The 12,142-nt window shown below is 35.8% G+C and overlaps 1 protein-coding gene across 1 annotated transcript in view; it reads left to right on the top strand.

Annotated features, from left to right (window-relative positions):
• Positions 1–12,142, top strand: part of SMC6 (structural maintenance of chromosomes 6) — a 35,426-nt gene that overhangs the window by 10,125 nt on the left and 13,159 nt on the right. Inside the window, exons 8-19 of the mRNA XM_082048265.1 lie at positions 389–469; positions 1,857–1,958; positions 2,138–2,257; positions 2,363–2,461; positions 4,145–4,291; positions 4,680–4,768; positions 5,230–5,394; positions 6,376–6,554; positions 7,601–7,802; positions 7,939–8,053; positions 9,899–10,059; positions 11,298–11,433. Of these exons, the coding sequence (XP_081904391.1) occupies positions 389–469; positions 1,857–1,958; positions 2,138–2,257; positions 2,363–2,461; positions 4,145–4,291; positions 4,680–4,768; positions 5,230–5,394; positions 6,376–6,554; positions 7,601–7,802; positions 7,939–8,053; positions 9,899–10,059; positions 11,298–11,433 (1,596 nt within the window). The remainder of the gene's footprint in view (positions 1–388; positions 470–1,856; positions 1,959–2,137; positions 2,258–2,362; positions 2,462–4,144; positions 4,292–4,679; positions 4,769–5,229; positions 5,395–6,375; positions 6,555–7,600; positions 7,803–7,938; positions 8,054–9,898; positions 10,060–11,297; positions 11,434–12,142) is intronic.

Raw genomic sequence — 12,142 nt, 5'->3', positions numbered from 1 at the left:
TAATGCAATAGTTCGATCAATTAAACAATAAGAAATTAAACAGCATTGGACAAAATTCCTAATGTTGATCTCATTAAATAACTGGAAAAAAATAGGCACTGTCTTTCTAGAGGTCAGTTATTCCCCTGGAAACAGTTTCTTAGTTGTCCTTGTTGTGGTTCTAGTTTGTACTTGATGGAGTTGAATTTTTTAAAATTGTTCATTTGTTTGTTATGGGCTTTTTGTACTTTAAAAAAGAAGTAGAAACCTTAATTTCTGATTCTGCTTCTCTCAGCTTATTACAGAATTGCTGGACATGGAACAGTGAGATGGTTTACTAACTTTCATGGATATGCAGTTACCTGAGAACTTTTTTACTTAAAATGAAAATAAGTAATTTATTTTACAGGTAGATAATCCTGTGTCTGTTCTGACCCAAGAAATGAGTAAGCACTTTTTGCAGTCTAAAAATGAAGGCGACAAGTACAAGGTAAGAAAAATCATTGAACATTTTGATTAAACATTAAAATACTGATTTCAAATCTTTAGAGGTGGCATTTGGAGGAAAAAAAAAAGAAAGTCAGAATTCTGAATTTCAGTGACCTGTTGTGGGTTAATTCAGGTAAGCAACTAAGCACTACACAACCACTCGCTTACTTCCCTTCCCTGCACTTGGGATGGGAGAAGGGGAAAGGAAGAGAAAAAGCTGGAAAATTTGTGGATTGAGAGAGAAATTATTTAAAAAATGAAGGAAAAGCTGGAAGTAGAGAAAAAGATGGCAAGACAAAACAGGAGATGTGAAGGCAATCACTCGCCTCTTTGCCTGGGTAGACCAATGCCCATCTGGTTCCTGCAGAAGAGATGCCTAAGCCCCCTAAACCCTCTCTTCTCCCTCTGTATTGCTGAGTGTGACGCTGTTGGTTTTGGCTGGAGTAGAGTTAATTTTCTTCATAGTGGCTGGTACGGGGTATGTTTTGGATTTGTGCTGAAAACAGGGATGTTTTAGTTATTGCTGAGCAGTACTTACACAGAGTCAAGGCCTTTTCTGCTCCTCACGTCATCCCACCAGCAAGTAGGTTTGGGGTGCACAAGAAGTTGGGAGGAGACACAGCTGGGACAGCTGACCCTAACTGACCAAAGGGATATTCCACATCATACAATGTCATGCTCAGCAATAAAAAGGTAGGGGAAAAAGGAGGAAGGGGGTGATATTTAGAGTGATGGTTTTTGTGTTCCCAAGCAACCGTTACGTGTGATGGAGCCCAGCTTTCCTGGAGATGGCTGAACACTTGCCTGCTGATGGGAAGTACTGAATGAATTCCTTGTTTTGCTTTGCTTGGATTCATGGCTATTGCTTTACTAAACTGTTTTTATCTCAATTCACAAGTTTTCTTGCTTTTACCTGTCTAGTTCTCCACCCAGTCTCACTGGGGGAGTGAGTGAGTAGCTGTGTGGTGTTTAGTTGCCACCTGGGGTTAAACTGCAGCAACAATGTGTTCTGGGATGGAATATCCCTTTGATTAGTTGGGGTTGTCTGCCTGGTTGTAGCCCCTCCAAACCTCTTGCACACCCCGACAGGGCAGGCAGGGTGAGAAGCAGAAGGCCTTGGCACTATGCAGATACCAGCTGAAACATTATTATAGCAGTCATCCACTTAAAAAACCTTTTTTTTTTTAAATTTATTTTCTCTAAAGACATCAATAAATTAAAAAAAAAAAATAGGACACTGCTGAGTTCATTATTCAGAAATACCCCACCAGTTATTTTACTTTAGGTATCACTCAGCATGTGTAGAGATTTTTGTCTTTTTGTGATAATTAAAGTTCGCTTAGATAAGCTGCTATATCTGACATCTGCATCTTTTTATTCCTTTATAGTTTTTTATGAAGGCAACTCAGCTGGAACAAATGAAAGAAGATTATTCATCTATTATGAAAACTAAAGAGAATACGTGTAATCAGATAGAACAAGGAGTAGAGGTATGTAAAAGTTGAAATCATTATTAGCACAGATTGAACACTGAAGTAACTGTAAGAGTTAAAACACATAGTTTTGATTCAATTAGGTCTCAGTAACATTAAATTAAAAAAATCTTACTAAGATTTCATATTATATCGCAATTTTTGCATTCATGTTTGAACCTCTCTTTTTTTTTAAGCGTCTTCAAGAACTTAAGCAGCTTTATTTTGAAAAAAAGGAACGTTACAAAAGCTTCGGGTTTGTGAATGAGTTGCGAAATCATCTTGAAGATTTGAAACATAAAATGGCATGGGCAGTGGTAAATGTCTTGTTAAAATATGTTTCCTTATTATGAAACATACTTCAAGTTATTCCCAATCTGCTGCAGACATTCTGAAAAATGATAATAGATGCTTCTGTTTAGGTGAGTGAGATGGAAAAAGAAATACAGCCCATCAAAGAAGGCATCAGAGCTGAAGAAGAAAATACAGAGAAGTTTGTTCAGAAGCTAGAAGAGTGCCAGGTACATATATGGTTTAGACTGTATGTCACTCTAGTTTTGGCTCTTTGACTCAAGAATAAAAATAATATTTGAACTATGATTGTCCTTTAGCTTGTAAGCTATGGAAACTGGCCATTTTACTACTTCACAAATGGCTAAGAACATTTCCATTCGTATACCTTTTAGCCACCTAAAACTTAGCAGTAACATTTGCATTCCACATTTAACTGGATAATAATATCAGGACATTTTGTTTTGTGTTGTTTAGTAGGGGTAAGTGTGTGTGCTTTTCATGCTGATACTTTTGTTTGAGGTAAGGGTTATTTTTTTGATTGGGAATTTGAAATGACTAGGATTGCAAATACCAGTTAACAGTATTTGAAATGGTTTTGTTGTTGAGAGTACTTACTTGATATCTACCTCTGTAACATTGGAGCATCTTTCAGAGATCTGTCCTGTAGGTTTTCTTGGGTATCACTGCCTGTAGAAACATCAGTATCTGATTTCAGGAGACATCTGGAAATTTAACAGACTCTTTAGATGGTACTTAAGTAGGTAGCAAGAAAGAATAATTTTGCCAAGCATTCAGATACACATATGAAATATATCTTTTGCAGTGAAACACTAGGCGTTGTTATTTTGAAGTTTTCAGTCTATTAAAACACCTTCTCCAAAGTTTCTGAATTGGCACTCATTTTTCTTTTTTTTTTTTTATATTTGTAATGTTCTTGTTTCAGCTGAGATAGAGTTAATTTTCTTCTGGTAGTTGGTGTAGTGCTGTGTTTTGGATTTAGAATGAGAGTAATGTTGACAATACAGTGGTGTTTTAGATGTCACTAAGTTGTCAAGGACTTTTCAGCTTCTCACACCATGCCAGGTGTATGGGAAACTGGGAGGGGATGCAGCCAGGACAGCTGACTCCAACTGGCCAAACAGATATTCCATTTCATATGATGTCATGAACAGTATAAAAGCTGGAGGAAGAAGGAGGAAGCAGGGGCATTCAGAGTTATGGCATTTGGCTTCCCAAGTAATGTTACACGTGATGGAGCTGTTCTGTTCTGGCGATGGCTGAACACCTGCCTGCTGATGGGAAGCAGTGAATGAATCCCTTGTTTTGCTTTGCTTGCATGTGTAACCTTTGCTTCACTTATTAAATTGTCTTTATCTCAGCCCACGAGTTTTCTCACTTTTACCCTTCTAATTCTCTCCCCCATCCCACTGGGGAGGGGTGAGCAAGCGTCTGTGTGGTACTTAGTTGGTGGCTGAGATTAAACCATGACAATGTTTTAAAAAAAAAAAAAAGTATCTATTTATTTTACAATTGAGGCATTTTTACTTTATGGCTGAACATGTCTATGTAGTGTTGATGGAATGTTGTCCAGATACTGGTTTTGCTTCTTTCCATATCATGGTATTTAGCCTTATTGTATTAAAAGTCCTATGTTTGAATAAACCATGAGTTAGAAAAGAAGGTTGCTGTTTACTTCACAGATTTGGTAGTCCTTTGGTTTCCTGAGTATGTTCCTTTAGTAGTTTTCATCTTGGCCTATCCTTAGTGGCAATGACTTGCTTTATGTTTTATTAGCAAAAAAAAACTAAATGAGACATGTCAGATGGATTCTTTTGAGAGATATTTCTTCTACAGCATTAAGAGGTTTTGCTTAATTACTCTTTGTGTATCATTCTCTTTTTGCACCAAAGGCAAAAGTGAAGGAAGCAGAAGAAAAGTACAAAGCAATACAAGACAAGTTAATAACAATAAATGAAGAAGCACAAGCCCTGCATCCTCAGTGTGTTTCTTTAAAGGCTGATGTGCAGGCAAGAAGAAAAGCAGTCAATGAAGCTGAGGTAGGCAAAAAGAACTTTCGAAGTTCATACCAGCTTAAAGCTCTAATCTTGTCCATGCTCTACCCATATATACTTCTCCATCTGTGTCTAGGCTTCCAGAATCCATAGCGTTGTTCAAATAGGTGCAATTTCCTGCCTGACTTGCAAGTAGTTTCTGTTTGGGGGCCATGGGGCTTATATATTTACACAAGTGCTAAGCAGTGTTAAGCTTAGGTAAAAATAAATATGATTCATGTTAACTGTGCTATTGCTTTTTCACATTCTTGACATTCAAATTATGTTTGTCTGTTTTGATTCAATTTAGTGTTTATTTCCTCAAAACTGTAGTTCTTTTTGAAATTTTTCTTGTTTCTATTTATTAAACTACCGTATGGTATTTCCTTCATAGGTACTTTATAATCGTTCCCAAACTGAGTTAAAACGCCTGGGAAAAGATGATGAACAGCTACGTAAACGAATTGAAGAACTGAAAAGAAGGTAAATACGGATATAATTATTACAGCGTATGTTTATTAAGGTATAGGAGTGCAAAGAGTGAGCTCTTCTGATTAATGAGAAAATCTGCAGTAACAGAAAATACTGATTTAAACTCTAGCAGGGTCCACTTTAAATATTTCTGATCCTGCTTCTTTACATACCAAGATTTTGACTAGAAGGTGATGAGGTAACTGGGTAGAAAAAAGCTTTTCTATCTTGTTGGTGATAATATACATTTTCAAGCTTCCATGGTGTTGCAAAACAAGACAGTTATGTGTGATTACAAATAAAAAAATAAATACCTTGGTATCTATGCTTTGCAGATCTAGTAAATGCACAGAATCTTAAATATAACTTTCTGATGCATAAATCTTTTGCGTGATACAGGTAATAAAACAAAGTTGGTGTCACTTATAAATCATCAGTGTGGTTTTAAAATACTGACGTATGATCTTTTCTAGTGCGAATCAGGTTTCAGAGCCTGAAAAGCTGGAAAGACAAAGGAAAATTGCACACTTAAGGGAACAGTTAAAGGCATACCATAATGAAGAAATAATGATTGGTCAACAGGTGGATCAGTTTCAGCAAGCTATATATAAGTGTAAAGAAAAACATACAAGACTTAGGTAAGTTACACGTTTTGAATATAACTGTTTTACTTTCAAGTTACAAGAGGTCCTTTATGTACCTGTATTTCCTGAGGTATTAGGCTCCAGTTTTGTTTTGTTTTGGTTTTTTTCCTATTTTATCTTGCTAATCTTTTGTCTTTGGTGCAACGTGACTTAATTTAGAAGCTTTTGGAAAATTAAGAAAACTGTTTTGTCATTAAAGGTGAAAGGTGTTACTAACTTAAATCCTGATATAAATACGTACTGTCAGTTTAATGCTCTTCCTCCCCCCATGTGTCCCTTATTTTCTTATCATCGTATGGGCAGATTATGATCTAAATTTTTCATGTTATTTAATACATAGTACATCCTTATATGATGTCACAAGATATGTAAAACAATATAAGGAAATAGATAACACTTAGGGATAATTGTTATATCTCTAATTAAAGACAAATTTATAGAGACTTTGAAGCAAGTGGTTAAAATACCAATTTAGCCCATACCTGAGGCAGAAAAACAAAGCACTCTTTGGCTTTGATTTGGAAACCTGAACTTGAACAATGATTACCAGACAGGATTATGGTGATGTTGTCATTTATTGTCTTAAGAGATTTGAAGATGGTTGCTTATTGCACTTGATGTATTAGTTTAAATATATTTTATCAGTTATTGTAAACTGCAGTTACTCTGTTATGTTCCAGACCTTTGTAGAAGACAATGAAATGGAAATGTGTAATTAGAAATAAAATTTATTATAAATTGTTAGAAATAAAAAAGTCTTGTAAAACAGTAGCAAAGTAGTAATTTTCCTGCTTGCTTTTTTGTCTCGTGTTTCTTGAAACTATGAAAATATTTTGGCATGTGTGTAGCTGGCTGTACATTGAAGTACTGAAGTCTTGCTGCACTATCCTATTTGTACTTGAAAAATGAGACTTTATTTTAATCAAATTAAGGCTTCATAAGCTGTTGCTACTGAAAAAAATTCTGTTATCTTAGGAGAGAAGACTTTGAGGCGAAACAAGCACTAGATGCCAAGCAGAAACATCTGAGAGAGCTGAAAGATAGTAAAACAAATACCTTGAAAAGGTTTGGACCACATATACCAGCATTTCTTGAAGCAGTTGAAACAGCCTATAGGCAAGGGCGCTTTAAACACAAACCTGTTGGACCTTTAGGTAAGAATAGCTGCTGAAAAAGATGGTATTTCCTCATGGGATTTACTGCATGGCTGCTAATAAAAACAGTGATCTTTTAGAAAAACTACTTGTTCTTTAAGGAGCTTCAGATACCTTAAATATCTTTCTTCTGTACTTCCTGGGCTAAAGGTTTTATCTTGGTAGGTTATCTTTTGCTTCTGTCCTTTTTATCACGCTAACTAGTTATACCTACTGTTTTTCCTCATTTTCCAGCTGTTTTTGTTAAGGTATTTTATGTAGTTACAATGGTAAACTTCCATTGCACCACTCTGACTCCTCCACCCCCTCTAAGCAGCAGATGCCTGTGCTTTGGCTGCTCGTTCCTTGGGGGTGACAGCACTGTCCAGCTCCCAGACAGACTTTGTTTGAAATGTCCAGTGCCTGACTTGTGAGCTTTGTCAAACTTGAGATGCTCTATGTGGAGCAATTCAGACAGAACCAACTGAGATTTTCATAGAAAGTTTGGTTTCATTTGATTTTTGACTAGCTCTGACAGTGAATCCTATTTTCAGCTTGTGAATGGGAGTAATGCCTTCAGCATGAGAACATGGAAACACACCTGCTACTGAAGACAAGCTGTATAATGGAAATCTTCCTGTCTGTTTAACTTGCAGCATAGTTGTTTCTCTGCCTTCACCCTTCAAGCATTAAATTGTAGATAAGGAATTTTTGCCTTGATATACTCCTGCTGAGCTGCCATAAAATTGACACCTTAGTGGAAGTTAGCAGTAACTTGTCAAAAATCTTGGAAGAAAATCTAGGCCCCTGAATATGTATAGGTGTATCTATAGGAAGAGAAATTATGTGTCTGTGTTCTCAGGGTAGCTTGTATGTTGTGGAGTTCTTCATTCTTTTAGTTAACTTCTAATTTTTTTTCTTCATGTAAAAAAAGTTTATTTTAGACTCTTTAAAAACAACTGTACCTATAACACAATGAAGTAAAACCCTTGAGTGGTAAAAATGCACTACTGCATGTTTTGTTATGGAACACGGCTTCTGAAGTGTTGTCTCTTACGTTTATTTAGGTGCTTTTATTCATCCAAAGGATGCAGAACTGACCTTGGCTGTTGAATCTTGTTTAAAGAGCCTAGTTCAGGCATTTTGCTGTGATAATCATAGTGATGAGAGAACTCTTCAAAAACTGATGGCAGAATATTATCCGCATGGACACAGACCTCAAATAATTGTAAATAAATTTCAGAATGAAATTTATGATGTTAGACACAGGTGAGTTATGTTTTGAATTTTATTGCTTAGTCTTCATGGTTCATATTATTATATAATAGTTCTTTTCAACTAATAACATATTTTTTTAAAGATTCTAATGTGTGCTTTATGAATGGTGTTTTTTTCTTTTTTTCAGAGGAGTTTTTCATCCAGAATTTCCGTCAGTTCTCACAGCGTTGGAAATAGATCACGCAGTGGTTGCCAATTGTTTGATTGATGTGAGGGGTATAGAAACAATCCTGCTGATTAAAGTAAGACTATACACTTCCTATTGGTCTTTAAAGAAAAGCATTTTCTCTTTTTATGGAGTGGATACGATACCTTCACTGATAGTGCCTGTAACTGACAAAAGAGAAAGATGATCTTTTGACGTCCCTTCCATTCCCAAACATACTGTGATATTGTGACATGGTTTAGTGCTGAAGTTAGGTTAGGTTATGGTTGGACTCGATGATCCTGAGGGTCTCTTCCAACCGAAATGCTTCCATGATTCCATGTGGGAGTTTGTGGTGTTTTTTCTTTGTTTTGTGGTTTGTTTTGGTTTTGTCTGCTTGTTTTGGTTTTGTTTCATTTTTTGTTTTGTTTGTTTTGTGTTTGGTTTTGTTGTTTGTTTTTAATTTTGTTTTTTCCCCTCTGGGGAGAGGTAAGGACCCTGATGGCTCAAGTAGACCCTGACTGTATCAGTTATCAGTGCTACAGTGCAGCACACACACATTGATGTTTCCACTGGAGGGGTCCCAGTAAGGCCCTCTTGGCATTCCATGAACTCTCAGATGCAATTTTTCAGTCATTGTCAAGAGAGAATAAACTGACAACCCATAGTGAATGGATTTGGATACTGGGATTTATTTAAGAACCAGCAAGGTTAGAGCATTTGCTCTCATTTCCACACACTTGCTTGTTTCCCTGCCCTCCCCCAGTACAACCTTCGTAAGTCTCAACTCCTGTCCCCAGCAGATAGATCACTGCTGCTCCAGGAGGGTCAGGCAGACAATGTATTGGTTCCTGCTATGCAGCTGCTCACAGATACCTGTGTGGGCTGTTACAGGCCTAGATCCCTGGGTGTTCCCTGGGATTTGTCTCTACAGATCTCTCCCTGGGGTTTCCAGGATCCTCCTTGTTTGTTTCTGGGATGTTCACCACCACCTTTCTGGGCCTCTAAGTGCTCTAGTTTCCCAGTCTAAATTGTCCATGTGTGTGTGATTGCTCTCCTAACTTCAGTCTCTGTCTCATGTTGCTTTACTAATTGGTGGCTTCCAGATGTGTCAGTTTTGTGTAGTCTGGGTGTTACCAAAATTTGCAACTAGGCCGTACAGCAGCTGGTAGCTGGGTACCAGCTGTAGCTGTAGCAGGCTTGTGCTTGAGAGTTTGAAAGTTCTTTTTTGGCTATTCAGCCACCCTCTCTTATTATGAGCTGCCTCTTAGCATTCACAGCCTAATTTATTTTTCACCTACCACAACAACCAGATGCCCTTTGAACTCTGCACAGTTAAAACATTTGAGATCAGAAAGGGCAAAGAAACATAGTTGTAGATAGAGTCTGGTAAAATAAAAAAAAGACAGCAATAATCAGTTATTAAGTAGGATTTGAATGAGGTGACTATCAACTGCTGTTGAATTAAGATTACATACTATTTTGGTAGCAATGTATTTTTTGATCACGATAAAAACATTTTAATGACTTTGAATATTTAATGTACTTCACAGCTTGTTTTGGAACATTGTTTCCTATGTATGTATTCCACTTTTGATAACTAAATGTGCATAGTGACCTTTTGCTTAGTGATTTATTTTTTCCCATGGTTAATTATAAAGGATGATCAGACTACAGAACTTAGAATGAAGATAAATTTGTAATATGGTAAAAGTGATGGGCAACTAAACTGAGTTTTTTGAGAAGACAAGTGTGTTATTCAACTAAGAAAATCAGATTATTGACATTATAGTTTCTTTCACATTCTTTTATTACTGTATTTCTTTTTTTTCAGTAGGAAATGAAATTATTTCTGGATCACAACTTCTAGACAGGTTTTAAATTGATGTCTTTAATTATGATTGCTTTTCTATTGGTATGATAAGGACATTGTATTTTTCAGAGTAGCCGTAGAGCTCGGGAAGTAATGCAGTCTAATCGGCCCCCAAAGAATTGTCGAGAAGCTTTCACTGCTGAAGGTGATCAAGTATTTGAAAGACGATATTACTCTTCTGATTACCTCAGACCCAAGTTCCTAAGCCAAGATGTTGAAGCAGAAATAAGGTCAGCATCTTGTAACACTGTATTTGTAAAAAATGCACGTTGACGTGAAGAGTGGAATTGCATATTTGTCTCTTTGCACATATAATACTCAATACTCTCCATTTTTTTTTGTTTTGTTTTGGGTTTTTTTTAAGATTTATCCTTCCTTTCTAAGAATTCTGGAAAACATCTTCATTTCAATGCCTTTCTGTCATAGGTACAAATCTGACTTGTACCTAAATATTTTTCAGCTTGTAAATCTTGCCGAGCCAGTGGGGATTTGCTGAGCTGAATACTCCAGGGAATCTGCCTTCCTTTTTATTTTATGCTTGCTGAAAAGGGCATGGAATCAAAGGTGTTTCTTTAAAAATCTAATAACTGAATAGTGGTTTCATATTTTACTGCAAAGGAAGCCTGATTATTGAAACCAAAGCTAAGCTGGCACACATAGTCCTACTGGTTTCAAACTTTGCATCTGTGTTTTTTCAGACTTTTGACTTAATTCATGGTGTAGGTATCTCTGATAAACTATGCTTCTTCCACCCCTTTTAAAATTTATTTATTTATTTATTTATTTTCTTATTACTTTCAAAACGGTAGTTTAAAAAGGCAAACATATTTGAAAGCTGAGAAACTTGAACTGTCGCCTAGCAAATTTGTGACAGGAGAATGCTTTTATTTTGAGGCTCAGATTATACTGCAGACATATTAAGTAAATATTTCAATTTCAGTGTTAATAGCTGATAGTGTAGACTGAATTGACTGTTAAATCTATTTCCATAAACTCAAAGTTTTAAATATGTCAGTTCACTGTACTTTATTCATATTGCTGTATAATGAACTTATTATCTCAACTTTCAAAGTGTTATAGGCATTTCATTACCAACATTGCTAAGGGGGAATGATTTAGGCCAGTTAAAAAGGAAAAATGTCTTCATACTTCCCCACCCCTCCTTCAGAACTTGGCCTAAAGCAATGACACGTTTATTTGGAATAGTATAATTTATTAAACACTGATTCTGCATCAGACTTGATCAGTCCATTTTATGCATCTATAACAAAAGTTGAATGAAACACTTATATTAAGATGATATTTTAAACAAAGCAAACTTCAGACTGTTGTGTTTTTTTTTTTTAAGGGGAGTGCATTTTTACCCCTTGTCTTGTCATGCATTGAAATTTTATTTGTGTATTTCTGTGTGTGTAATAGATAATATCTGTGTAATATATAATATCTCAATATCACTTTGTTTATAAAGTCACTTGGAGAAAGAAATTGAAAACAAAAAGGCACAGTTGAGAGCATCTCAGGAGTGTTTATATTCCATTGAAAATGAGATCAGGCAGAATGAAGGGCATCTTCATGGTCATCAACGACACCAAAAAGAACTACAGGTAAAAATAGGTACAGTGTTAACTTTTAGAAACTGGTCAGTCTTTCCCTGTTACTTTGACTTCTACTTTTTTTTTTTTTGGTGGATGATAGTTTTTAATGTTTACCCCTAGTTTTGTTGTTTGTTTATCCTTTTGTTGTTATCTTTCATGTTGTTTACTTTTGTTCATCGTTTAGAACAGAACGATAGAAGTCACATCAGTCCCAGCATGTGCCGTATACTGTATGGTATCTTTATTTTTTTCCTCCTGTGCTAAATCTCACAAATTTCTACTGCTTTTTTGACACAAATAGGAAGTTGTTGCAATATTTGATGCAACTTTCATTTCCCTTCTTCTCTCTCCTTTTTCCTGTTGAGTCTCACCTCTTCATTCCTAGAATCTTGTTTCTCTTCATGCTTTTCATTTATATTCTTAATCCATTTTAATATGCTGAATATGAAGTTTTCTTTTAATTTCATTATAAAACATTTTACAACTATTAGTCATCTTTGTTTTCCAGTACTTCTAGACAGGATATGTATCTGTGGTGGCCGATGATCTTACAGTTCGGCAATGTAAGATAATACACACTATATAAGGTTATATTCAATAAACTACAAAGAAGAACCAGCAAAAAAACCTCCTGACATGTAGACTCGAATTGCTAAAGATAAATATTTAAAGGAAAAATAAACTATTTTATTCAGTTGTCATATTGAATGGAAATGCA

The sequence above is a fragment of the Streptopelia decaocto genome (genome assembly GCF_964273445.1).
Source record: "Streptopelia decaocto genome assembly, chromosome: 3".
In the NCBI taxonomy this organism is placed as follows: Eukaryota; Metazoa; Chordata; class Aves; order Columbiformes; family Columbidae; genus Streptopelia; species Streptopelia decaocto.
Note: the sequence above shows the minus strand (reverse complement) of the source record. Positions and strands in the feature narration are given on the sequence as shown.